At 40.4% G+C, this 26878-nt stretch overlaps 1 protein-coding gene across 2 annotated transcripts in view; it reads right to left on the bottom strand.

The window, feature by feature from the left end:
- The window catches only part of CARMIL1 (capping protein regulator and myosin 1 linker 1), a 189946-nt gene that overhangs the window by 101070 nt on the left and 61998 nt on the right, over positions 1-26878 (bottom strand). For both annotated transcript variants that reach the window (XM_057368331.1, XM_057368330.1), the window contains exons 3-8: positions 9883-9933; positions 5585-5644; positions 3198-3319; positions 1108-1205; positions 686-756; positions 457-530 (exon numbers count right to left, since the gene is read on the bottom strand). In XM_057368331.1, the coding sequence (XP_057224314.1) occupies positions 457-530; positions 686-756; positions 1108-1205; positions 3198-3319; positions 5585-5644; positions 9883-9933 (476 nt within the window). The remainder of the gene's footprint in view (positions 1-456; positions 531-685; positions 757-1107; positions 1206-3197; positions 3320-5584; positions 5645-9882; positions 9934-26878) is intronic.

Here is a 26878-nt window from a genome sequence, read left to right as displayed (position 1 = left end):
AAAGATAAAACTGGCTGGAAATCAGTTGAACAACTTAAACCTTCTACTGACTTGCTGACAAAAATTAATTTCCTTCACTGTGTACACCATGAGAAGATTCTGCAGAAGTAAAGGCTTCATAATTTCTTTTATTCTTTGCCCACCAGATGTAGCTGCATGTTTTATCTACTGAATTTAAGCTCTTATATCCACCATCACAGGAAAAGCATCTATCTGCCAACTTCTTGGATTGCTTCCAATAAGAAAATATATTTATCTTCTCAGGCCCCTGAATGAAATGTGGTTTCCATGGGGCTTTTTTTGCATAAACAGTAGCTTTGTGCTGAAAACTAAAAATGGCACAGATGGTCATTTTACAGGTCTACACATTCCAGTAACAGCTATGGGGCCATCCCACTTCAACAATATTAGTTGAYATAAATTCATCAATAATCATGATTACTGCATGTGGTTTACCTGTGGTCAAGGTGGCTGAAGTCTTGCAAATTCARCTCTCTGGTATCTTGTGTCAGATAAATCGTATCAACATCCTGGTAAAAATACATAACCAAATACATCTTTACAGAATTGTAGTGGTTTGGTTTTTGTTTCTTTTTTTTTTGGTTTCAAGAACTATGGATTTACCTGCTCTTTCATCATTAGTACAGGCAGCTGAAAAGAGTTTCAGAACAAGACATGCACTTACCCACTGCACTTCTTCTCTGTAGGGAAAGCCGAGCCAGTCACAAACACAGGCATACATCTGCGAGAAGCCTCCTGTAAACAACCCGAGAGACTTCTTCACATAATCATCAAACAAGCAAACAAACATACATCTAAAAGGATACTTTAATACTTAGAGATTCAGTTTTTCTCTACTCACTCTCTTTTCCTCTCAGAAGAGTGGCCATTGTGCTCATGAAAGAAACTGAGACTACCCTATCTTTGCCTGGTAAATTGCAAGAAAGCTTAATATAGTGCCTTCACCTACCAATCAGAAGTCTGCTTCATACTAATTACACCTTAAAACTAATTACACCTTTACAAGCTTCTGCCAGAAATAGAATTAAGCTTCCTGACACTGCAATTCCAGCCCTTTTGTATTTAAGCATTTAAATTCATTCTCACCACAAGGTCCAAGTTCTGCCACAGTCTGACTGTCCCACAGGGCCTGGAGATTAGCCAGCCTCTCTGAAGGCTCCATAGTTACTTTTTTCATAATCCTCCTAGATGGAAAAGAGGGGGAAAACATAATTCATGGCTTTGAAAGTATGTTTAAACACATTTTTTTTTTATTTTAAGAGCATTTTTAAATGAGTGTATAGGAAGAATTACCATGTTTAATACAACTCACTTTCCTACCTAAAAGGCACACACATCATTATGCAGCCCAGCAGGAGTAACATTTATTCATTCTTTCTTTCTCCCTTTCTTGTGATTAATCCTGTGACTATGGGACCAACTAAACCCTTTTGTATTTCAGGATCACTCAAGCTAAGGAGACTTGTGGCCCTCATCTGATACCAGGATGCCCAAAATAGGGAAAAGATGTGGTATTAATGGTTACCCTGAAACCACTGCTRTAAATACACTGCTTTTATGCAGAAATAGCACCATGGTGCAAAGTGCTGAGCAGCTCCATGTGGCCTYTTGATAGGCCACATTTGATATCCAGCTCCAATCTTTATAATTTGGTCGCATTTTCCTTCCCTAGACAGAAAAGAGGCAGAATATTTTCCTGCCTGTTAAGAAATAAAATTATCTGGTTTTCTGAATGGCAAGACTGCCTCATAAATGACAGAATTCCATAAGGAGCAAGATGGTCTGAGAGTGTGGGAAGTGGAGCAGAAGAGAATTAATAAGTGATAATAACTGGAGAAACYGCTTCCCCCCTTCTTGCTTGTTCTGGTCCTACACCATCTGCACAACTCCAATCCCTTCATTTTGGAAAGCTGTGCCATCTGAGAGGAGAGCAAGAAATTTGATTTCTTTTCAGGGAAGCAAGCTCCCCATGCAGCTAACCAAAATGTCCAGCAATGTTCTCAAGAAAGCCCACAGAAAACATGAATAGAGTTCAGGGCCTTCATAAACACTCAGAGAAATGCACAAATTCTTGCAGCTCTATTTACTCTCTTTGTCTGCATTTCTMACACCATTATTGAGGTTTTATAGCAACTCTACTCAGTTGTATTCACGCTCTTTGAAGGGAGAGCTCAAACTAGAAGTGGAAAAAAGAAATAAAAAAAGAAACAAGGAAAARAAACTGCCATCCAGAGTTTATGAACTTGATTTCCTACTCCACCTACAGGAAAGGTGAATAATAAAGACATGCACCCAAAATAAAACATGTGAATGGTCAGGCTAAATTTACATCTAACGACTGTTACTAAAGTTCATTTACAAAAATCAGCATGTGTGGAAAAACTCTTTTCCACAGCCCATTTTTTGTAATAATGCTAAAAACCAGGAGCTGAAGAGAATACAGTAGAGCTRCAGGACTTGGTAGCAAGTGATGAAGATGAGGCAATGACAGAGAAAAARGAATTTAAAAAATGAAGAAAAGCTACTGAGAATTGCTGCAGGATAACAGAATCCAGAGGCACAGGTAAGAGTGAAAACCAAAGAAATAAGGAAAACAATGAAAAGAAAAGCCAGAAAAGGAGACAAATGATCCGAGGAGTCAGTTAAACCATGGGAAGTATATGACAAGGCTGCCAAGGGCTCAGTTTTGAAGAACAAGGCTCACAACCATGTGCATTGTTTTATTGGAAATAAATTGAMTTTTTCCCTCCTCTCCCAACTCAGATTTTACTCCTGGTGGGAAAAAATGAAACAAAAAATGGAGCAAGTTACAACAAAAAGACAGAATCTAAGCTACACCTGAGGCTGGAGAGGCAACAAGAGTAAAATGAAAACCTAAGAATTGCACCCCCCTTCAAACCAAAGGCTCTTATGACCCTACAAGACCACACATAGTCTACCTGTGCTCTACACTGTGTCCTGGCTCTGTCACACACCTGGGCAAAAACTTAGTGCTTGCCTCAAGGTGATTCTCATATCCCCAGTGCATTCTCATATCCTCAGTGCATTCTCATAGCCTCAGTGTATCTCAGCGCATTTCTGAGAACAGGGCAGGGAGGCCAGCAGACAAGAAGGGGTGGCTTGTCATTGTTTCCACACAATCTGTTCCCACTAGAGGTGCCCTAAAAGATACTTACACRGGTGAGAGTCCAGGGAATATCTTCCTGAGGCAGGTCCCAATGTGTGCCAGCACCTCGTTCACATCCTCTGAGGATGCCATCTTCATGGAGATGCTGCATTTCTCAGTTTCCATAATCAACTATAAATATAAGTGCAAGAGGCTGAGAAGTGTGCATCATATAATACATGTCGATGAATTAAAAAGGAAAGCATTTTGAACACCAGCTGAATGCTTCCCGTGCTCATAGGAATCTGTTATTCTTCAAGACATGACACAGCAACGCTCCAGGTAATGTTTCTGAGAGTTGTTTTTGAATGTACAAGACCCCYGTACTCAAACTCTGCTTTTTCTAACAGTGCTCTGCTTCCCACGGGAATACAATTTTCAAAGGATCTTGACCTCAGCTGACACTTTGAAAACCAAGAACTTTTCACAGCATTGTCCTCTTTTGAAACATGTCCCAGAACACCAGRAGAAGCAAGCACAGCCTGGCAGGAAACTATTGAATGAGCAGGGTGCCTGTTTCCTCCAGCAAAAAGTAAAAGTCTGCAATGGCAGTGATCCTCTGGAAAAGCTCTAATGCTTTGTTCTGTGCTGTTTAAGCAAATGCTGTGGTGCTGTGTTTCCTCAGCACAGATGAAGCAGTAACTCAGCCAGCATAACTGTCCTGCTGTCCAGGGGATCTGTGCTTGAGCAAGGGGGATAAATAAAGCCCTTTTGCAGCCCATCCCTCTTAGCTGTTGAGTGCTCAGAATCAAATCAGATTAGCGTATGACTGACACAGCAGCTCTGCTGCTGCTGCTTTYGGCTGCATCACAGGAAGCAGTGTAATGTTTCTGTTTACTCCAGTGTGAGCAGTTAGCACAGCCCAAGTCATAATCTSTTTTAGATGAGAAGCTGCGCACACACAGTGAGAAGGTAACATTAGGAATAAATAAGTGCAGACAGGCAGCAGGAGAGGGGACTCTGTGCAGTATGATACAGAGATTGCTTCCTATTGAAACTGGTTCCCAGGGCTCTCTTGGTTCCAAATTCATGTCTGGGGTCATCATSAGGATAATCCTAGAAGAGGCTGCATTATCCCTAAAGCACACTGAGACTATTTTTCAACACCTTTTACCGCTGATTCAACTCCTTTCTGTGCCTCTTTCCAGCATTCCYGGATGATGAATGAGGGACTTTATTATTAAGGGAGAATAACTTATTACTGTTTTTCATCATCACCAATATTAGCACAACATTTCCTTATATTACTCTGTCCATTTGTTCACTTATCTTACAGAGGGGMGCTCTTCATGGCTTTCTGCAAGATGCCTAGCACAAAACTACACCCTTCTGATATGACAGCTATAATATGCTGTTTGCAGGAAAACTGCAACAATATCATTTGCTCCACAAGCAATAATCTAGGATTCTTCCTGCCTTCAGTTATAAGCTTCACACAATTAAAACACAGGTTATTGTAAACATGAAAAACCTTAAAAAATATTTTTGGAAAAGTGAATCTCATTGGCTCTGTTAAAATCTCTTGTAAGGTCTGCTACAACAGTGACTGTCTGTGCCTCTGGGGATAATTAGCAATAAGTACCTGGCATTTTAGTACCTTAAATTTTAAAAAGCCAAAAAATCTTAAAATGTAACAAATGTGTCCCCATTAAAAACACTGGCCTTTTTTTCCCCCCTCCTTTAAGGAAAGCTTCAAAAGACAGGTTAAAAAATGACATGTTAATACAATAAGAGCTTTTCAGAGTTCAAAGTATCTCAGGCACTCCCATTCYCAAAAAGCTCTTTAAAAGACAAACACACATGAAACACATGAAGACTTTGATTCAATTGAACTGTCAAATCTTGTCAACATGCTCATTTTATGAATTAAAAATKCTGTAAAGGCATTCTTCTTTTCAGCACCTTCTCCTTGACATTTACTTTTTTGRGCACGTAACTTGCTGTCAAATATATTTTGTGTTAAACACAGTAAAGGCATGAAGAATAGTTGAAACCAAAGCATTTCTGCCTGCAATGTAGGCAGCAGCTTTTGGCTTTCCCATAAAGGTATTCACCACAGAAGCCACTGCAGCTTCTGTGGTGATGATTGTATACCAGCCACCATTGCCTTACCAGCTCTGAGAAAAAGATCCCCTTAGAACACAAATGGAAACTTGCACCACACTGAACTAGAAAAAACCCAATCTACTTCTTAGCATTATTCCACCTGCACAACACATTCTTAAAACTGGCTCTTTAAATTCTTAGTGTTAAGACTTTAGACCAACATGAATGCTAGAATAAAAATGCACAGTGTGCTCAGTGGATGGGGAAGACTGCATGTTAGAGCACCACCTCCTTGACTGGAACAGATTTAACAATGAGCAAACAAGTATCCTTTATCTAGAATACACTCACCTGGCCCGGTTTATTGGAAGTTACTCCTTGGATTTCCAAGTAGCTGAAAGTTAGTTCTAACTGTAGATAAAAAAGAAAATGTCACATTAATGCAAACATCGTTGTGTTTTCAGGAGCACTTATACTTCTCAATGAGGTTAAGAAAACCTTGAGCAGGTAACTGATACTTGACACCGGTATCCGGTAATTGACACTAAGTATTTGTTAATACCTGGGTGCATTTTTCATTTTTAAAATACTTACATTTGCTTGTTACAAATTTAAATGGTTATTAGACGCTACAGGAATACCACACTGGATATTTTACTGCAAGCTATAAGCACAAAAGCTTATAATCAATTTTATGAAAAAATTCCACTATAAAAAGGATCATTAATAAAATACCCTACTGATGTGTACTCTTGTGACTGATTAATCACTTATTACAATCCTTACAGCTTCGCAATTATTCTTTCATTAGTTACACTGATCATAAATGTACAAAATTTTACTGCACAGAAGCTGAAGGCACATGCACACACAATTATATGTGTGTGTGTGTGGCTGGGTGGCTGGGTGGGTGGGTGTGAGTGCAAAAATACCATAAATAAATAAATGGATACAGATATGAACATAAATGCCTTTTAGGACTACTTTAGCTTGTCTAAAATTATGAGAGGAAGTGATGCATAAGCTTTGTCTGAGTGGTTTATTTGGRTGACAGTCAGACTGGGCAAGGAAGAACATACTGAATCCAAATGGAAGCTTGCAAGAAGGCGGGGAATTCTTCTCCAAGGACAAATCTATTTGCTAAGATCTGAATTCACAACTGCRTAGACAAACATCTTGATAATGGAGACACACAGAAAGAAACAAACAGCTGGGACTGAATCATAACTACAGGGCAAGACATTAGCTTGGTCATTTCCTTTTAGTTATCATTGAAACCTTAGAACTGAGCAGTCTGTCTGAACTGCACGAGGTTTCCTGTATTTTATCTTATCCTCGGCTCACTGTCAGGGCGCTCCCAGGCTGACTGGCAAGAACCATGTTATCCTATTCCTGTGTTTGTGAAAATCTTTTTAAAAGTCAACCCTGAATGACTATTGGGGTGCTCAGAGCCCAGACACAGCTATCAMCACTCCCTCCTTTTAAAGGCTGCAATAGCAGAGGAAAGTCAGGAACAGAGGTACCAGTTTCCAATCATCAAAAAGCTTTCCAGAAAACATTACTGTCTCTTTGTTCAGTGGTGCCTATTTTCCTTATCCCTTCAGCTGCCTTCATGGCTTGGCAGCACCAGAAGATATAATCACCCTTCCCATTTCTGGGCAAAGTTCACCTTCCACCAAAGGCACATCTTGGTGCATGAACTTTACACCAAAGTTTTTGAGACTACATGTGGTTCATTTCACACATTCTGCTGGAGGGGCAGCACCCACAGCAAAYGGGAAGTTTCAGAGGTGCCATCACATCTGGTTAAAAAGCAAGTAAGGGCAGGGAAYTGAGGCAGGAGAGGCAGAAGCAGTGAAGAATCTTCCCAGAGCTCACACCAGCACCTTGCATTTTCCCAAGTGTAAAGCATTCACTTCTCTTCAGTGCTTTACTTCTAAGCTAGGGCTGGCAATCTTTTGTGATGACTTGGCCCCTTGCAGTTGACTTAGGGCAGAAAGGAAAAATAAGGAAAAAGACCAAATCCACCAAAAAAAAAAAAATCTATAGCAGCTATTGTTGGCTACTCAGTTAAGCCAGATTACACATAAAGAGAAAAGCTCTTTTTCTTCAGTGCTAATAAAATATTTTTTTACCCAAATCACAATGAAGTTTGGGGGGGGGGTGGGGGGTGGGGTGGGTGTCTGTGACTGAAATCCTTCATATTTTAAAAATTATTTACCTATCAAATTGAAGGCTCTTTTTTCCTGAATTATGTGCAAACATACATATATATGTACACACAATCAGAAATAYTTGAAATGTTCACACAGATACAGGACTCAAGAATTTAGTCTGGTAACACTCTTGCCTAGAAYTAACTATCAGGAAACATGGCACTGTCTCTACAGCTCATCATTRGTTCATTTTTCTAATTCAAAATATGAACTCATAGCCCTTACTTTGCAGCAAAAATGGAAAACGTTCTAAACATCACCTACTTCAAATTAAGAAATAGTTTTTACAATGTTTTAAAAAGCGTAATCTCATTTATTACCCAAAATTATGTTCTTAAAATCCTCTTATAAAGCTATGCATACCTCTCATTTAGGAACCTTTCAGTTACCCAGACAGCTAATTTCACAGTTTTCAATTTTTTCAACCAAAACTTCATGGAAGTTGCACTAGAAATCCGTTCACAAATTTGAATTATATTCCTACAAATATTTTATACATTTATTTGTGGGCCTGATGATACATCCAATATTTACTAATGTTGCAATAACATTTTATATAGACTGTAGCAAGAATTATTAGTCTCTAAATACTGTCCTTCTTTTCCAATCTGTCCATCTCAAWTAGTGGGAATGAACTGATTGGACCAGAGTGTGAAGTTAAGAGGTGGCCATTGTAATATCTTTGCYCTAAGGATAATAGTGTGAGTTGTTATTGTAGGGAACCAGCATTAATTCTTTTTARCTTTGATCCTTGTTTAGGTAGATACATCTCAACAGCATTGCTTAAGGAAAAGTAAAGCTTGGAATTGAATGTAGCAGTAGCAGTTACACAGAACTGGCCATCTCTAGGCAGACTCAATTTTGTTAGAGRTCCCCAGAGAAATTATGTGTCTTCTCTGAACTTTCTCAGCTGTCTTTCTAGGAGAGGAGTTACTGCCTGCCAGTTACTGCCTGCCAGAACATGGAAGTTCTCAGGCTCAGAAAAGTTCTGAGTAGCKATTGAAACTACTACAGACATTAGAAAATTCAGAGTTTCACTAATCCTGCTAGAAATGCATTTTCAACCATCCTAGAAATTGTTCAGATGTACAAAGTTTAATTTTTACATAAATCATAAGCACAGCTTMTCATCTTCCTTCTATTTGCTGTCACCAAAATCACACTTCTACTAGCACAGAATAATATTCTAGATTTCAATGAAAACAAAACCAGTTTTTCAACTGTATAAATCTATTTAATGAGTTCTGAGAGTTGTCTGAAATGCTCAACTAAACTGAGTTATCACTTAATACTCCAAGCCCCAGCCTTCAAGAGCTTTTTCATGGCTTACAATGGCTTTGCTATTGTCTAACAAGATCACAATCACCACCTGCCTATCATATTGTCACTGCRCTGATGTCTGAGCTGTTCATCAACTGGATCTATGTTTCCAAGCAAGCAGTCACCAAAGTCTTAAAAAGCCCTGGCTGAAAACTGCAGTGATCCAAACACCAACAGACAACCARCCGGAGACATCTGTGCTGCAGGGATGGGGTGATCAGCTGGGGAAAAATAAATATCAGCAGAAATTCAAGGTACAGTTCATCCTACCTGCCAGTCAGCATCTTCAAATCATAGGTAAGGATGGYCACATTTACCAGTGACCATAACTGAAATTTTGGTACCAACAGTTCCATTTATTGATTCAGTTTTTTTCTATTAAATGTGTATATAAATATATTTATATCTCCACAGACATACACATGTCAAATACAACAAAATAGGACACATGCCAAATCCCCCTTCACTGATTCCGAGCTGGACAAGAGATGTTCTTTCACATCAGTCATTTTTATTCATGTAGAAATCACCTTTCTCTTCTACAACAATCATTACAAATTGTCACAGGCACAGAAAAAAAAATTCACCAGCATTAGCAAGGCAAGTTGCCAAAATCCTTTTCAAAATCAACTGCAAAAATCATTAGAAAACAGCAGAATTTAATAAAACTCAAGTTTTATGGAGTTTCTGCCTCCAAATCAAATATAATCCTATTTGACACTACAAACACTAGAGGGAATAAGGCCATCAGCTTGTTTGCACATAAACAGTCCTATAAAATTAATCAGGCTCATCTCACAGTTTTTCAAGTTGGAGTTTACAACAAAACTCTTCAGCCTTCTGCATTTCTAGAAGCTAAAATTCCTCTGAAATGGTGTGTGTGTGTGTATATATATATATATATTATATATATTTATGTATTGACAAATTCATTTAAGGAATACACTAGAAGAAGCACCATTATAACTCAAGACCATGCAACATACTATTCCTCAATTTTTTTAACAGATGTATAAGTATAATTAAAATATGCTACATTTTTGCTTTTTAGTTTATGTGACTTTTATTTGTATCTAAAATGGCAGAGTATTTATAGAAACACAGTCAATTTACCTTGGTGGGAATCCGAGAYGTTAAAAGAAATGCCCGACATGATGCCAGCACCTATTGAAAAAATAAAAAAGAACAGAATTTGTAAGAAACATTTCATACTACAAAAGATTCTTTTCCAGGAAAATCCTGAAACCAGAGGGAGAAAGCCTGTAGCAGAGTGAGTGTAGATTCCCTCTGCTGTCATACACTGAAGGAAGCAAAACTGGGATCAGATCCAGTAGGACACAGTGAAGACTGCTGCAATCTGATCAGCTAAGATCTAGTTAGCATGCCACTGAACTGAAGAAATGTATTTTATCGATCTCTCAAGAACATACAATAGAAATCTTAGTCACATTTTAAAAAGAAGCAAGGATAAGAAATCCTACCAAAAACACAGGATATATTAAAAACAAACCAAAACAAAACAAGATCATAATATTATTAGGAATATAAGAGACAGTAAGCAAATGGGGGGCGGGGCATGGTTTGGACCCATTTGGGGCATTTCTAGAGTAAGAATGCAAAGATTTCTCATTGATAGCCCCTGCATTTCTTTTCTAGAAAATGTAATGGAAAAATGCAGTTTGACTAGTGAGACCAGTTACTCTGAGGAAAAAACACTACTAAACAAGTATTTTGGAGGTACTGCCAATCAAAATATAGTGATTTTATATSATATCACTCCAATCTCCAGTAGCACATCCCACCCACAGATTTTACGCTTTGCAAAAGRAATGACTCACCTTGCAAAGCTACAGTACTGCTTGCTTATTTAGCTAGAGAATTATTGGCTGTTGGCTACATCTTTTTCCAGGTTAAAACCAAATGAACTCCATTTGAACACCTGCATCAAAATCCCAGAGCACAGGCAGAGCTGTTCAGGAGAGTTCAGGACCTCCTGAACTCAGCCCCGCTCAGTCAGTACCCATSATCAAGTGATCAGGTTGACCCAAAACATGTTCCTCACTCAGAAAGGAAGAACCAGGCTGAGAAGGCAACCCAATAACCAACTCTGAGCACTGCTCAAACACTTCAGGGACTGGATTTCAGCTTCAGCACCTCAGCTGAGGCACATCTTGATAAAACCTAAGAGCACAAGTGCTGTACCATTGTTGAATACTAGCAGATTATTTTAGGGATGATGTGATTAGACCCCGTGCTCTGGTTGCCACTGATGCAGAGCCAAACTGCTGCAGAACAACCAGAGCTTCCTGAGAGGCTCAACCCTGCACTGAAACCCCCCTGTGCTGGCTGGTCCTGTTACAGACCTGCCTCATCTCCTTGCTCACATGCAGAGAAAGAACATCTTCCCATGCTCTCCCCCCGCCCCCCAGCTGTATCCATCCCAAATATCTCTTCCACAACTCAGCCCCAAGAGAAAGGGGAAGGCACCTACTCAAGAGGTTTTTTCACTGCATAGCCACAGCTTCCCCAGCCTAACARCAGCTCTCTCCCACAGTAATGGAACACTGATCCTTCCCCTCCCTCACCCAGCTCCTCAGGGCAGCCACACTCAGTAGGTGCACACCACTCTCCCAGGAGCCTCTGGAAAAGATCAGGTCCCTGTGCTTACAAAATAGCTCTACTACCAGTCAGAGTGACACTCTGAGTCATGAATCCATCCACAAGCTGCCCATTCTGAAAAGGGGAAGGTGATCAGGCATCCTCCCTGCACTGGCACTACCAAAAAAACTCTCCAGTGTCACAGGCAGAGCAGCTCTGGTCACTAYATCTCAGATGCACAAGTCCAGCAGTCAGGGGAAAGGAAATCTTTCGAAGAACTGCTTTCCATATTTACCTTCTAGGGAGTGGCCAACAGCATTRGAGATCACTGCTCTGTGTATGCCACCACAGCGGGACAGCTCATTACAGGAAAATCATGTCACAGTCTTGYTATAAAATATTTGCCTGCATACATGGGTTCAAGCTACTTTATGAGCCTAGAAAGGGTTGATTTAACATGACTACAGTACACAGGAGGAGTGCAAACAACAAAGTTAAATGTGAACTASGTAACCAGAAGGACCTAATAAAATTACATTGGAGAAGAACATTCCAACAGAGATGTACGAGAGACCCCAAAGTCATCTTTCTAAAATCAACAAAGCTGAAAAACTCACTTACCTTAAGATGCATTTACATACAAAGTAGAGGCCTGCTGTAAGATTATACTCCCCACTCAGCAGATAAAGAGCTACTCTTGAGCAATAAGATAGGAAAAAACAAGCCTGAAGYTTCTAATCTAATAACATATATTGACAGTTTTCACAGTTCACAAACAAGTAAGAGTTTGATTTTTACATAAAATCAATTGGAAGACAAGGTCAATTATTACTGCAAAATTAATGCCCCATCTTGACAATAGCAGGACAAGATTTATTATTTTTTAGGTTGGGTTTTTTTTTTTTTGTTTTTTTTTACAATGGCAGAATTGGCTGAGGCCTGCCATTTATTTTTTTTTTTTTTTTTTACAATGGCAGAATTGGCTGAGGCCTGCCATTTATCATAACTTTAGCTGTTAAACCTGTGAGTACACATTGCGACCCCTGAAAGGATCTGCTTCAGCTTACTGTTTTCTGATTTCTTTTTCTGAATCTTTTCAAAATTTTATTGTGACATCTGCATTTTAACATCACAATTTTTGCACACATTTAGCAACAGGGTAGCCTGTACCCCAATTCAACTCAAGACTTGCAGAATGAACTGTGAAACGTGAACCGTTTGTTTTCAACGACTTCCTTCCCCTCAATAAGGCTGCAGTACTTAAACAAATAAAGGCTCTTAAGACACTGGCTCACCCACATCTCYGGATTGGATTCTGCATGGTTGTTAGCACCTGCAAGGGCAATAGAATGTGTATTGCAGTYTACCCAAAACAATGTACCACTCTAGTCCTTCCCTTGAGAAAGGCAATGCCAGCACCAAAGGCAGAGGCACTGGAGGTGTTTACACACTGCCAGTTCAAGTTTCCTTTTAAGAAATAAAGTATTTTTGTGAAGGAAGACCCAGGTCTCTGTGAGTTCCTCTCACAAAAATAACGAGTATGTGCGTGATTGCACAATTGTCCARGGTTTTCAGAAGCATCCAGGGGTGATGGTTTTCATAAATAGGCAGATTCTAGATTTCCTGGGGTTTTTAATTTCTGCATACAAAGAAACTAGGAAGCAGAAGCAGTCACCATTACTCTCAAGAAATCCTCAGGCATCTTACCAAGAAGCTTCTGCCACTACTATATCAATTTTGCACCTGGGCAACCTTGAGCACAGAAGGGTCTGGACTTGGAAGACCAGACACTCAGAGCAGCAGAGACCATAACTCCAGGGATAACTTGGAACAAAGGGCTCCCTGTCTCACAACCCATCAGGAATGTCAGCTGGGTACCGTGTATAATCCACTTTATCATCTGATAATAAAATKATTTCACTTATTCAGCTTAATATGTCACCACTCCCCTCCTTCACAATCATTTTGTTTGGTCACCAGTAGCCCTCAAGCATTAATAAAGTGAAAAGACCCCATCAAAGGATAAACACATGTAGGGTATAGAAAGGGGTTCAGGACCTGATTCATGCTTTAACACACCTGTAGGTCAAAAGGTTTGCAAGTGACTGATGTGAAGGCAGCAAGCACATCCAGACAAATTTTATACAGGGTACACAACCTGGCTGTTGCTCCATGGAATGGACAACAAAAGAGAATTATATTTCGTTAAGAGCAGCTTTGGTCTGTCTCCCTACTCTGCCTTTTTATAAGCATAAAATAGGATTATGATTTGAATTTTAAATGACTCCTACTCACACACACATACTCAAGTTGATGATTTCTCAATGTTTTCATCATTCCAAATTCTGTAACACTCCCTATACTGCTCAGAATGCACATGGAACAAACTAAAATTCAGCAACATTCACAAAAAACATATCCTGCAAGTTATTTCTCCAGAGACTCATRGCCTACAGGGTCATCTCCTATTTACCAGAATAAATAATATTTCAGTAAATAAAATTAATCTGAACATAGATCCTCAGAGAGCATATCAAAATAACAAAYATGCAGATGCATTTTGGCATTTATTGTCAAATCCTAGCCTCATTACCCATTTTAGTACTGTAAGTTAAATTATCAGGGCTGCACTGGGTTAACCCAGCCACCCTATCTGGCAGTCACTCTTGGGAAGTTCACTAGAGAAACAGATCTGTGCATCTATTTTGCCAGACAAACCACAGTCTCTAAAGCTACCTTATCTGTATTTAAAGCAGTTTCAAATTCAWAAGGAAATGAAAATCTTSTGAAAAAYACTACTACCSTTTTTTAAATGYCCAGKAATAAAGAGTTCTGGAAAACACWGTGAGCATATTTGGCTTTGTGATGAGACATGAAACAAAATGAAACCACCTCAGCACTTCATGGGCCCTAGGAAGTTACATGATGCTCCCAACACTCACTACCAGAGATGTTTTGAAAATTCCCTCTGCTGAAATCTCAAAAAAAAAAAAGATGATCAGCCCAATATTTTTGTCTTGCTGAAAACTGATTCACACAGATACTTTAAAAGACAAAAAAAAACACCCAAAACCAACAACCAACTTTGTGCTTTTTTTGATCAACTGTTGCAATTTTACTTCTTAAAATGCATTCTCCATACCTTTTCTACCAAACATCGTTTCTTTGCTATTTTGTGAGCTTCAAAATTGATTCAGCCTCTTCCATTATAATGCACTTGAGGAAAGAAGCATTTGTAAAAAGTTTTCTTATTTCTTAGAAATAACTTAGATATAYCATCCCTATTTTTATCATTAGTCATTACCATTATTATCCAGAACATCATCATTTTTAAGTTTCCACCTCTATTAATTGCTTTAAGATTTCTCTCACAAGCTTTCCATCACTGCAGCTGACTCAGTATCTAATGTACACACAATAAWCTGAGGTAAAGCAGCAGCACTAATACAGTTTTGGTTTTGTTAAAACACAGATGAATCAATACATGTTAGAGCAGCCAGTTTCCCTCAGTCCCTACAGGATCGACCGGTCATTTCCTGGGTTGYGTGCCTGATGCTGTAAAAGCTTCATCCTGAAGCAACTGGAGTTCGATCAGATAAAAGGCTCCTTTCAGCACCACGTCAGAGATATCAGAGCTGGTTTTGAGTGAGSCAGTTCCTGCTAAAAGCACTGAGCCTCCCTACACAAAGAGGCTAGCTGACATTCTGGAGGGCTGATCAGCTCGGGCACAAAAGAAACATGCGTGCTGCATCATGTGAAATGGTGGCATCACTTGGCACGTGGTGGGTTTCTCTACAGAGCGATGATGCCAGCAAAAATACCCAGCTCAGCTCCGATCTGAGGGCTTGCAGCACCACCACCTTCACCCACACAGCCCTCCCAGYTGAATTTGACTCTAATCATTTGGTTACAACTACTTTTGAAGCATCATCTATGATAAAACCAATGGYCGACTTTATTCAAATGTCCAATTATTTATACACCAATAATAAAGCAGCCTCTTGCAGCTGGAGATCTGTTAGGAAAGGGTTAGTGCATTTCAGTTCACACACAAAAAGAAGAGTTTCTCCCCTCTGAGCTGACCCTTAGCCAAGTTGAACCCATTCCCAGGCTCGCCTAAGTCACTGGTGCCTGTGTGGCCAGCCAAAGACCAAAACACAGTAAGGGGAGCTGTTACATCAGTACAATTCCCTCCTCCCCAAGACAGTGGTAAACTCTGCGGCACGAGTAACTACCTCAGCCATCCCCCCGAAAAGGCTGCTCTGCTGCATGGTTCTCTATCATCATTCCACAAGTCAACCTCTGCTTCCTCAACAAGGTCCCCTTACTGGAGCCATGGACTGAGASTGAGGATGGAGAGTGAGCCTGCCATGACACGGGAATGCTGTGCCCTGCCTTGCCACGGGAATGCTGTGCAGATCACCGGTCCTTACTGCCACTGCATTGCTTCGTGTAAAAAATCAAGCCTGATCTGTTTTGGGTCACCAATTTTCCGGATGGCAAAGGATGGTATGGAGTACAGTTTATAGCTGATTTTTTTGTTGTTGTTTTTTAAAGTGTGCTCAGATATCAGAAGAGATGCCAATAAATCTGCCGTTTAAATAGACGAGAAGGACATTATTGTAGGGAGCAAGACAGGTGACACCACAAGATGGCACAATGGAGTGCTTCACACACACTTATTTCCCTTTCAGTCCAAGTCAGAGGACTCATTAACAGAAATGCTTATTTAGCTCCTGAGAGCCTCAAATCTGCAGAGCAATTTCTACTTCAGAGGCAGCAATGAACTAATGCTACCTAGAAGGCAGGTACGAAAAAAGTATCCTTGTTTTAGAATTAATAACAACTAAGGCATGGACACATAAAGAATTGCCTAAAACAAAAAGGCAAAATGAATTGGTAAAGCTTGAAAGAGAAGCTTGGAGTGAATTCTGGAGCAAGAAAACAAACAACATAGCTTGGAGGTTTATCAGCAAATTAAGACAAAATGTCCAGATATAACTAAATCAGCTCCAACAGCTCTAGCAACACTACCACTACCACCTGCAGGCAGTGCCCTAGCCCTGAGAACTGTTTAYGAAAGACACATGAATCAAATTGTGCTTCTTTAACACCTGTGAAGCACAAAGAACATGAACACTTGCTATAACCTTGTCTGTAATGAGCGAACAATTAATCTATTTTAGTAAAGGTGGGATTTCAGAAGAAACTGAGACATGCTCACCTTTGGCCAGACATCACCTATGGCAGCAACAGGACCCACGGACACCCCAGCTGCCAGGGCCCTGTCACTTGAAGTAGTTTGTGATGTGGTCACCAGTGGTGCAGACTGGGAGTGTCCYGATTTAGACACTTTAACTCAAAAGTTTTGTATCTTATCCCATCACCCCTGGAGCTGCTTATGGAGGGGCAGCCATCGATTGCCTGTGTGTACAGGGCTCCCTTGTTCTCMCAACCACCTTGTCATGGAACAGTTTCCTGGCACTGTGAGGGATGTCCAACACTGGGCATTGAAGCCGATGCAATCCCCTGYGAAGTGCAAACTTCCTCATCATCTGCTCACCACCGCATGATTCCCAACAACAAAAAACCATAATGCTGTAAAACACTAAATACCAGTACACCCACCTATCAGGTTACTTAAGCCTGCTCTCAGCCATAAAAATAGGAATCAGCAGCTGCATTTCAGCAACTCAAAGTCCTCTGCACAGTACAGGACACAGACAGGGGACTTTCCTTCTCTGTACCTACATCACACAAAAATACTACTAGCATGTTAATGTTAATACATCTTTGTTGCACCTTTTTAACCCTTCTTTTGCTCTTATCTGTACACGGTCATTACACAGATTCACTGTTGCAATTCAGGTTACAATGTGCCTCAGCAGGATACTTTCCCAGATATTCACCTTTTACAATGTTCCAGCCCCACTAATACTTGTTTAAAAAGCGTATGGAAAACATTCTGTTAACTTGTAATTCAAAACAYCCTGGGCTCAGGCATTTTCTGTGCAACAATGTTTTACACTCAGCTACTATTTCTCTCCATCAGAAAAAGATTGTATGGGCATCCTTCAGAAAAAAAACCCTCCCATTACCTGTCCATGGTGTTAATAATAAGGAACATCCATACACCTCCCCTCTTCCCACACTGAGCTTCTCTCTGTGTTTACGCAYAGCAGACAAGGCTGGAAGCATTTTGGTGTGCTGCATATGACGCTGTTTCTATGCAGAAGTAGCTGCAAATAGATTTTGCTATTACAGTGCTTTTATTCTTATCTTCTTTAATTTTGTCACTTAGAAATGCCAGATTAAACATTTTTCAGTGATCCTTGCTGATGGGACTGCTCTCTTTCTAAGTGTGTCACAGCAACCATAATGAAGAACTTTAAAGAACAGGAAACAAAACAAACACTTCAGGTTCAGAGGAAATGCAATTTGACTCTCAATGCAAGCATTTTATAAGAAATGCTTCTACAGCCATTCCTATTTGCTTTTAGCTACCAACAATTAAATAAGGATTCAATTATCAAAAAGCAATGCACTTAACTACACTTAATATTCAAGTAAAATAAATAAGCACAGTAGAATAGTTTTCCTCAATAGCCACTGCCATAAACCACAGGTTCAAAAACATTGACCTTGGATAGCCCCAAGAACTAAGGGCCAGAGAAAGGTATCAGTTTAACAAATCTATAGAATTAAGTCTTTTGTGTACTCTCCATGGCATGCACGAATTGAAACACAAACACAAACCAATGGGCGGAGAATCATTAAAACAACTAAGCCAAGGCAGCTCTTCCCCAAAGAAACCATTGCTAYGGATGCAAGACAAAACCCTCTTCCCCATTAGGTCCAGAGGGGATGCAAGGTCTACTCCTCTACACTACTGCAGAGGCCTCATCGCYGTCTTCGGGTGCACCCTTGATTTCTGTTTCTTCCTTTTGCTTCCCCACAGTACCACTTTTCCATCTCCATCATCCGTAAAATACAAAGTACCCGCTGGAACTAACATGACTGTGACAGCCACTCCATCCCTAATCACCTGAGCTACACTGCAAGACATAATTTTTATACTTTTTGATATCTTAAGACCATCAATCTTTCAAGAGAGGGGTGGTACCTGAGTGCTGAAATCAGCTACTCAGCCATTTAAAATCCTTAAAAGCTACCACTATACTCACAGGACTAAACTCAKATATTTTGATATACTGTTTTATATYTTATATGATCTCTTTTGCATCTATTTTACTTCTAATGTGTCACATTTCTCCTCTGCTAAAGAAATGTTTTCTTTCAGAGTTTAAAACACCTTCCAGAAATGGCAAAAATGGAGTGAACTACTCCCCTGTTCCTGCACAAGAAAGCAGGGCTGGGAGGGACCTCCCTTTGCCCACTGCTATCCCCACATGAAACAGGCAGTGAAAGGGAGGGCCCTTCCAGTGTGGAGCTTTTCCATAGCTTCCATACTTTATTATTGAAGTGGTGGGAGCTGAAAATTGCTGGGCATCCCCTGTTGGTGTGCCCAGGGCTGACCACCCACCCACCAAATCAGCTGATGAGCAGCTACCATCTCCTGGGGAAAACCCACAGTAATTTCTCTGTCATGCATTTTAGTCTTACAGACAGGGTAGTTAAATAACTGAGGTGTGAAGAGTGTTCCCACTTCCTTGTCATGCAGGTGCATGATGCTGGATACATTTCTTTCTTAGGAAATTCTGTACCAGATGAAGTCCCTGCCCCCACTGCCACTCTGTATCTAACAGGCAGGAAACCCAGCAACCACTCCAGCTTTAGGCAGTGACACAGCTGATTGCATCTGGCGTCCCTTAGACAGAAATTCAGGAATTGCCACATTCCAGAAAAGCAATTTTGCCTCCAACATGCTGCAAAAAACACTTGRCCGTCTCCCCCACTCCCAAAATGCATGTTGCCTTGTCTACCTAAGAAGTACATGCTGCATGCACTGGGGAAAAACTACTACACAACCATTGATGGAGTGKTATTACACTTKGTGCTGATTTTTAGAAGTCTTACRATGTAAATTATCTAKTGCTGTTAATAATTAAARAWTAMTATGCTCCTATTCARTATAAAAGCCATTKTCATAATTTCTGGTTTTGTGAAGAYTCTTGRACKTATCACACTAATATTGCCTATGTGTTACTTGGGCAGCTTCTCATGCAACGTATTAACCTGGCAAAACGTATGTAATAACAAAATGTTATAACAAAWCAGCCCCATTTATCTGAGAACAACATCAATATCTAACAGCCAAATGGAAAACAAACTTTAAAAAAGTCAGAAACCATACTCAAAAAAAAAAAAGGAAATTAGAATTCATTGGATGCAAAAATCAATAAATTACTCTGTTCTTCCAACTTAACTAGTTAAGTGCAACAGCTCCTAAAGCTTTGTACCCAACATTCAGTATCAAGTTACTCCTTGATCTATGAAATATTTCAGTGTTTTTTAAACAAGCTATGCCTCTGAAAATTTGGAAAAATRTCAGCTTGCTTCCCCAGAAAGCCTTCACAAGATTCTGATGCAAAAGTTTTCTAAGTCAAACTCACTCTCAGAACAGTTTTGTATATGAATTTTGCTTTTATAAACACTATCCACATGCTTGATGCTACTTAACCATTTTTCGTTTCAGAACACAAGAGTCTCAGGGAGAGGAAGAGCTTTTAAAAGGTTATTTTACTACTTCTAAGTTGTGAATTTAACAACTAACAACTCTGCTTGTCAGAGCAAGCTACAGAAATGTAAACCAAAGTAGATCCTCCTGGGCTTTATCATTTTACCTAGTGATTTACAAGCTCTTCAGTTTGGGGACTATCTTAATTTTCTCTATGGAGGTATAACACAGTCTGCCAAAAAGGAAAGCAAACCCGAGAAGGGCCTTTGCTCTTTTTACATGGYAGGTTTGCAGGCAGCTCTCTCATCCTTCTCTAGGCCACCAAGTCTTTGCTTCCTCTCAGACAAGGCTTTTCCCAGTCCACTCTGAACAGCTTATGCTCTCCTGCTGACCAAGCTAATCCACATGCCACACTATGGTAAATCAACCTGGTTTTAAGGAAATTTAAAGCTCCCTTGAATAGGACAAGTCAGTATCCTGACTGCAGCATGGATGTAGTTTATAACATGCTTTTGCTAGGCTTCCATCATCCTGAACACTGTTCTGCTCTTGCCATCAACACAGCCCAGCTGGTGATCGAAACAGAGAGAAACATTAATACAGATAGAACTTTCAGAAGACAGAATGCCTTCTAAGCACAGGCCCSCACAACTACTATCTCTACCTATTCAATAGCACAGCTGAAAACCTAGGCTGCTCCCCTGCCCCTGGAGATGCACTGGGAAGCCTTCAGCTGAAATTCAACATATCACAAATTTTTCCATGCTGCATCTTGTCACTGCTCTACCTTCATGACTCTTGACACAGAGTGTTTACACACACATTTGTGTCCTTTTTTTAAGTCTTCTTAAGCCAGGCAGTATCTAAGTAAAACCAAGCCCCAAACACCTTTAGTAGTCTACTACAAAGAGACTTTTAAGTCCAACATGTTATCATCCGGGTTTCAAAGCCATCGTGAGACAAAACCCATGCTACAAGCATGTTGAACCACCTCAAAGAAGCTATTGCCATTGTTTTTCCTTTCTTTCTGTAAGAAGTTGTGGTTTCTTTGATTCTTTATGCTGGTTCACTGAATGGGGTTTTTTGTTGTTTAGGATTTTTTTTCTAACTATCAAACCAAAACCAAACATTAATAATTGTATTTCCAGTCACTACTGTTGCCTTGTAACCTACTAACTTCAGAGGGGATTTTAATGTTTAGTTCAGCCAGTGCAATATCTCATAAGTGAAGTATTAGTCAGCGTCCTGGGTATAGGGAAATGAGGGACGGAATTTCCATCACTGTTAATTCCATACCACGCACATCATTGCTGGTTTTGGCAGGAAGACAACGATGCTGGAAGGTGGAAGCATGGGGTTTTTGCCAGGCTCTGGGGAGGAAAGGCTGGGACCATAATGCCCTCCACCAGGACTGTGCTGCCACTTCCACGTGGGAAAGCTGCCCTACACCAGGACTGTGCTGGCACCATTTCTTGAGTGGGCATAATTTTCCAGCTAGGTTTTAAACCACCRTGGTCCATCTAAGTTTAGTTTGTAAGAACAGGGCCTGCAAGTGCGATTTTAACTTAAGCCAGTTAAAAAGTGTGGCTTTAATGCACACACACACCAGTTTAGATAAATTTACTTTCTAACATGCCTATCATCCTTAGCCTAAATTCATTGTAACATTTATTAACTGTAGCTGGAGTTATACATCAACCATCAGCCACTTGGATAAACTCACCTGGATTCAGTCAATTCTGCTGGTATTGTCACAGAAGTCAGAAAGAAAAATGTCATTCAACTGTGCTGCCTAAATACCCRATTAATGTGTCTCATCACGATTTTTCTACCCACTTCTTGTTTATCATCTCTTCTCAAGATCATTTGTTGCTTAAAGTTCTAAATGTTTTCTTTTYCTGTTGTTGAGCTCTGATACTTACATCAACACAGGAGTTTTGTACAACTAAAATTAGAAATTTTAACAAAATCACTGTGAAGTTTTTGAATTACACGGTTAAGTTCCCAAACATGCCATAAATAAATGATCAGTCTTGTTAGCAGGTTTGCACATAATTTTACCCAACAGAATATCACATATTCAAATCACAGATTTGAACTCTGCCCACACACAAACACTCGTATTATTTGATAATTAACCAGATGAGAACATTAATGATGTCAGTAAACCCCAGCCATCCAAACTCAAAACCTCCCACCACAACGCAACAGTGAAACAACCCTCCAGCTTTATCTTCCATTTCTTCTGTGTCAGGGTGATCACTCAATTTGTCTACATTATCATTTTATATTTTCTTTCAGACTAGATACACATGCCTTCTCTCTCCCTTTCTTAAATCCTAGGATTTCTCACACAAGGGCACCAAGAAGACAAGGAGGAGAAAGCAYCCACATCAATGTGTCTGTGACGAAATGACTTTTCAAATTCAGTGGCACTGCAGAGCTCACGCCAGTTCTCAAAAGGCCACTACCTCCTCCTTTCTCATAAACTAGATGAGAACTTAAGAGATCTTCTGTTCTCAAATATAGATTTCTCCTAAAGCAGAGGTCAAGGGAGGTGGAAACAATGGGACACTCTATTGACATCTATTCCAGGCTGAGTAAAGGAGCTCCAGGAGATACTCCTTTGCTCAACTAAAAAAGCAATAGTGCTCACTACCCAATGCCTTTAAAAGAAAAAAAAATCTGGCTTTTTCCCTCAATCAATCAAATCATCATGGTCATAAAATACATTTTTAATGAGGCCACTCCTACACTTGAAGCTGTTAACATATATGTAGTTAAGGCCCTRATCTAAAAATGCAGGTGACAGAAGCAAGTAAATATAACCCTCTCAAGAAGAGATGCCAAATACCAGGATTTTAAAATATCATATCTATGCACAGTCTTTGCCTGATAAAGACCACAGTRCTTCATCCAACATGGAGCCTGTAACCTCAGCTCCTCTCAATCTGATGCCTCAGAGCAGTTTCAGAAGCTAAGCATCTGTTGTGGTTGCTAATAAAAAGTCTGARGAATTTTGCTTTCAAATATGCAAAAGTGTGTGGGGGAGAGGGGGCAGTTTCATTTTCCTGCAGCCACATGAAAATATGTAACAGCTTTCAAAGTACATCATTGACTCACTCATGGCACAAATCAATCAATACTACAAAGTTTCTGAAGCCTGAGAAATTAGCTAGAAAAAACACCACCTTCTCTGGCTCCTCAGGGTTCACAATACGTGATCTGACCCTGATTATAATGATATTGTCACTGTAAACAAATGATGAAGGAATCATGGTTGTCTGGAAACACTGGTACTCAATAATGCTCCCTCCAAGGGGGTCAAAGCCTATAGACCACARRCTTCAAGGAGYCCTGCACAGAGCCAGGGCAGCAAGRGCTGCAAAAAAGTGAGGTCACCAAATGCAGATGTGATGTAAGACACAACCAYACRGGGCCAAGCCTCGGCTCTCATAACTGGGTATCATTCCTGGGGAGGGGAATGTGAAATGAATACRCCCCTGCAAGCAAACTAGAAAGTGGATTTAATACAAAGTAAAAACACTAGAGAAGTGACAAATGTTAAGGTAATCCAGTTTTGAGTACTAACACAGTAACTTTTCCTCTTCACTGTTTTTCTGAGTCTTTGCCACATTTCTGCTTCCGGCAGGCTGCATAATCAGTCCAAAGACTTCAATATCACACAAAAATCTTCATTGTTAAGGACAGTGATTTTTATCTCTACTGTCTGAAGTTGCTACTTGTTGGCAACGTGCCAGCATTCTGAGCAAGAACTTGTAAGAAGAAAAATTAGGCTGAGGCTAAGCGACCTGCTCAATTGTGTTTCTTAAGATTTGTTCTATGCAGAAACAAGAGATATTACACTTAGACACAGCAAGCTGAATGCATCTGGGAAGCCTGGGATGCTCTACTGATAGCAGCTATGCTCATGCTCAGACAACATGCTTGAGACACGCTGTGCTTCCTGACATGCAGCTCGTGCAAGGCATGTTGGATTCGGGCTACTGAGTTCACATAAACTTAAGAGTGGCTGTGGTCCTCAGATATCCAACATCCATGGATTCACCTGGATCACTACAGGCTTGGAAATCCAGGAGAAATGCACCATCCCTAACTTCAATATTCTACCAAATTTTGGTTCTTCCCTCCCAGTGCAATCAGATAACAYGAAACTCAAATGCATGTGGATTGCCAAGATCGAGGATAGAGGTTCACAAAAGGGTTAATCTGTGCCAAATCTCAAGCCATCCTGATTTAAAAGCTGTGAAYACCTGACAGTGACTAGGGACTGAGCTCTCTCCCAAAGGCAAGTTTACCCTGGGCTAAATTTGTCACCTTTCATATGCCTGTGTTGCAATTTCAGTGCACTCAATTTTTATGTTATCAAATGCACAGCCTGCCCTTTTGTCTGCAGCTGCTTCAGTGCTATTTGCACCATGTTTCTGCCTGGAGGTTTGTCCCTCTGCTCCTGTGCCCATAGCTTGAGAAGCTCATAATTGGCAGATCTGGGACACTAAATAATTCTTAGTGAAAGCCAGGAAGTTTCTGAAACCAACAAACAAAACAAACAAACAAAAAAAAAAATCTCAGTCGGGGATGTGTGTATGTGTAATGAATGAAAAACAGTGGCAACATAAAACTGTGTGAAAATATTTCTTTCCAGGTCACTTTTACCATGGAACATGCTCTGATTCTCTAAATTCACTTTGTTGATGTTATAAACCCACCCCTTTTCATTAGCAAACGCATAGATGGCTGAAGAACCACACTTTAAACGAGACGGTGACGGTTCTATTCTGGATTATTGTTTGAAATGCCAACCCTTGCAGAGTATTTACTCCTGGGTACGTACAGCCAGTGCTGCTTTCATAATGGAGCAGTGATTCAARTATTTTCTGGCTCATTCTAACAAACTAACRCAGAGAGACTACAAATACAAGGTARCCAGCAATTTTTAAAAAGCAAAAAACCCRTACTGATTTGTGTTCAATTTGCTAATTCCTGGACAAGAGACACCTTTTGAACCGACAAACAAATTAGGCCATCTGAAAAGCATGAAGGAAAGGATAAGACTTAAAAGTTAACGTGTTTTAAAGACACAAATTAACTAAAAATTACAATCAATGCTATCTACACAACCCATAAAACTGGTACCTTTCTGGTACAGCTTCAGGTMTCAATTTTGTTATCACAATACAGTCAACAAATATATATTGCACACACACAAAAGGAAGTCTAGAGTTCAACAATCATCTCTGTCTTACCCTAGTTATTAATTAAAGCAGATGGCAGCAGGGGGGGTGGGGCTGGTAAAACTACACACAATTTGGGACACCAAAGAGGAAAACATCAAGCTTTATAACAGTCACACAAATACATGGTGCCTGTTTTTCTAGCCACATATTCACRCAGAAATATCTRAGGATGATGCAGCACTAGAAGCAGRATCTACCTCTTCTTTYTTCCTCTTTTACATGTATAAACTGCTCTCATCCGAGATTCAACTACGTCCACTAAACCATTGATAAGCAACAGGAAAATGAAACCATTCAATCCAAAATGAAAAATCTAATTTTAAAAAAAGGAAACCAAATTAATACTCTGGAATAACACATAAAACTGCTTGCAAAGTGAGGAGCACTGCATCAGACTTGGCACTCTACATTCCAGGTCACACTTGCACAAAGCAGGCAAGAAGTGAGGGAAATCAATTAGAAGTGAAAAGCCTCCATGCACGTGCCAAAATTCAGCGTAGGATGCAGCTGTGCACCACATCTAATCCAGCATAACATGGCTGACCCGGAGAGGCTGAGCCCACTCTCCCCACAATTCCATCACACTGCAGGGCACTTGGAATGGCACTTGGAATGTCACATCGCTGCTCAGGTTGCTCAGCCAGGCCGAGKGGCTCCCACCATGTGCACACACACWGGATCAGTTCTCCAGCCCCTGACACAGGTGTCTATCTGCATGTCTACGTTGCCAACACAGACAGGGGAGACATAACCTCTGGCAAATGGAAGTGGAAACTTCCTAGAATGGGCACAGCTGGCTCAGCCAGAGCTTGTTTGCCATCCCATTTTGGAAGGAGGGTCTTCTTTGAGAGATGGACAAGTTCCATGATTTTGATTACCACTCTTTTGCTTTTCCTCAACAGTACGGAGAGGAGAGAAGGAGAGAAGGAGAGAAGGAGAGAAGGAGAGAAGGAGAGAAGGAGAGAAGGAGAGAAGGAGAGAAGGAGAGAAGGAGAGAAGGAGAGAAGCCCTAGCCAAACTTTTCTTTAGAAGGAACCAGACATAAGATGGGTATAATTATTGCAGGAAAGAGCAGAAGAGGAAGGCTGGATGTAATTAAGCATCCAGCAATGCCCCACAGCCTTTGAGTCATCCTGTGATCCAGGTGCACAGACCCAGCCCTGGCAGCCCTTTGCTCAGGTAAGCACCACCTGACAGTTCATCCCCAGCATCCCACCAGACACAGACACCTCATTTGGAGATGCATCTGCTGATACCTCTGGCAAAGCTGCTCCCTGGTGAAAGGRCAGCTGCACAGGCATGGTGAAAGCTCCTGAAGGAAAAACAAATGCTGGAGACCAATAGGGCACATCACTGGGGCAYTCAAGCAGCCCAGCAACAAGCCCACATGAGGGCTTATATATTTGTTTAGCCCCTATAGTAGAAAAATCAGTGCCATTTGGGCTGATTAAACCTTAAATAAATAAACAGTCACTACTTCCTATAATAGATGAAAACCAAAAATGCTACACTTGCATTGAACTTGCACTCAACTTTTCAGAAGGACCAGAACAAAATCCGGCTCTCCTGACACTGCTAGAACTCTTTAATAGTTCATCTTCATTAATCTGTTCAA

This window comes from Malurus melanocephalus, unplaced genomic scaffold, assembly GCF_030028575.1.
Source record: "Malurus melanocephalus ecotype Western Australia unplaced genomic scaffold, MMel_1.1 scaffold_90, whole genome shotgun sequence".
Taxonomy (NCBI): domain Eukaryota; kingdom Metazoa; phylum Chordata; class Aves; order Passeriformes; family Maluridae; genus Malurus; species Malurus melanocephalus.
Note: the sequence above shows the minus strand (reverse complement) of the source record. Positions and strands in the feature narration are given on the sequence as shown.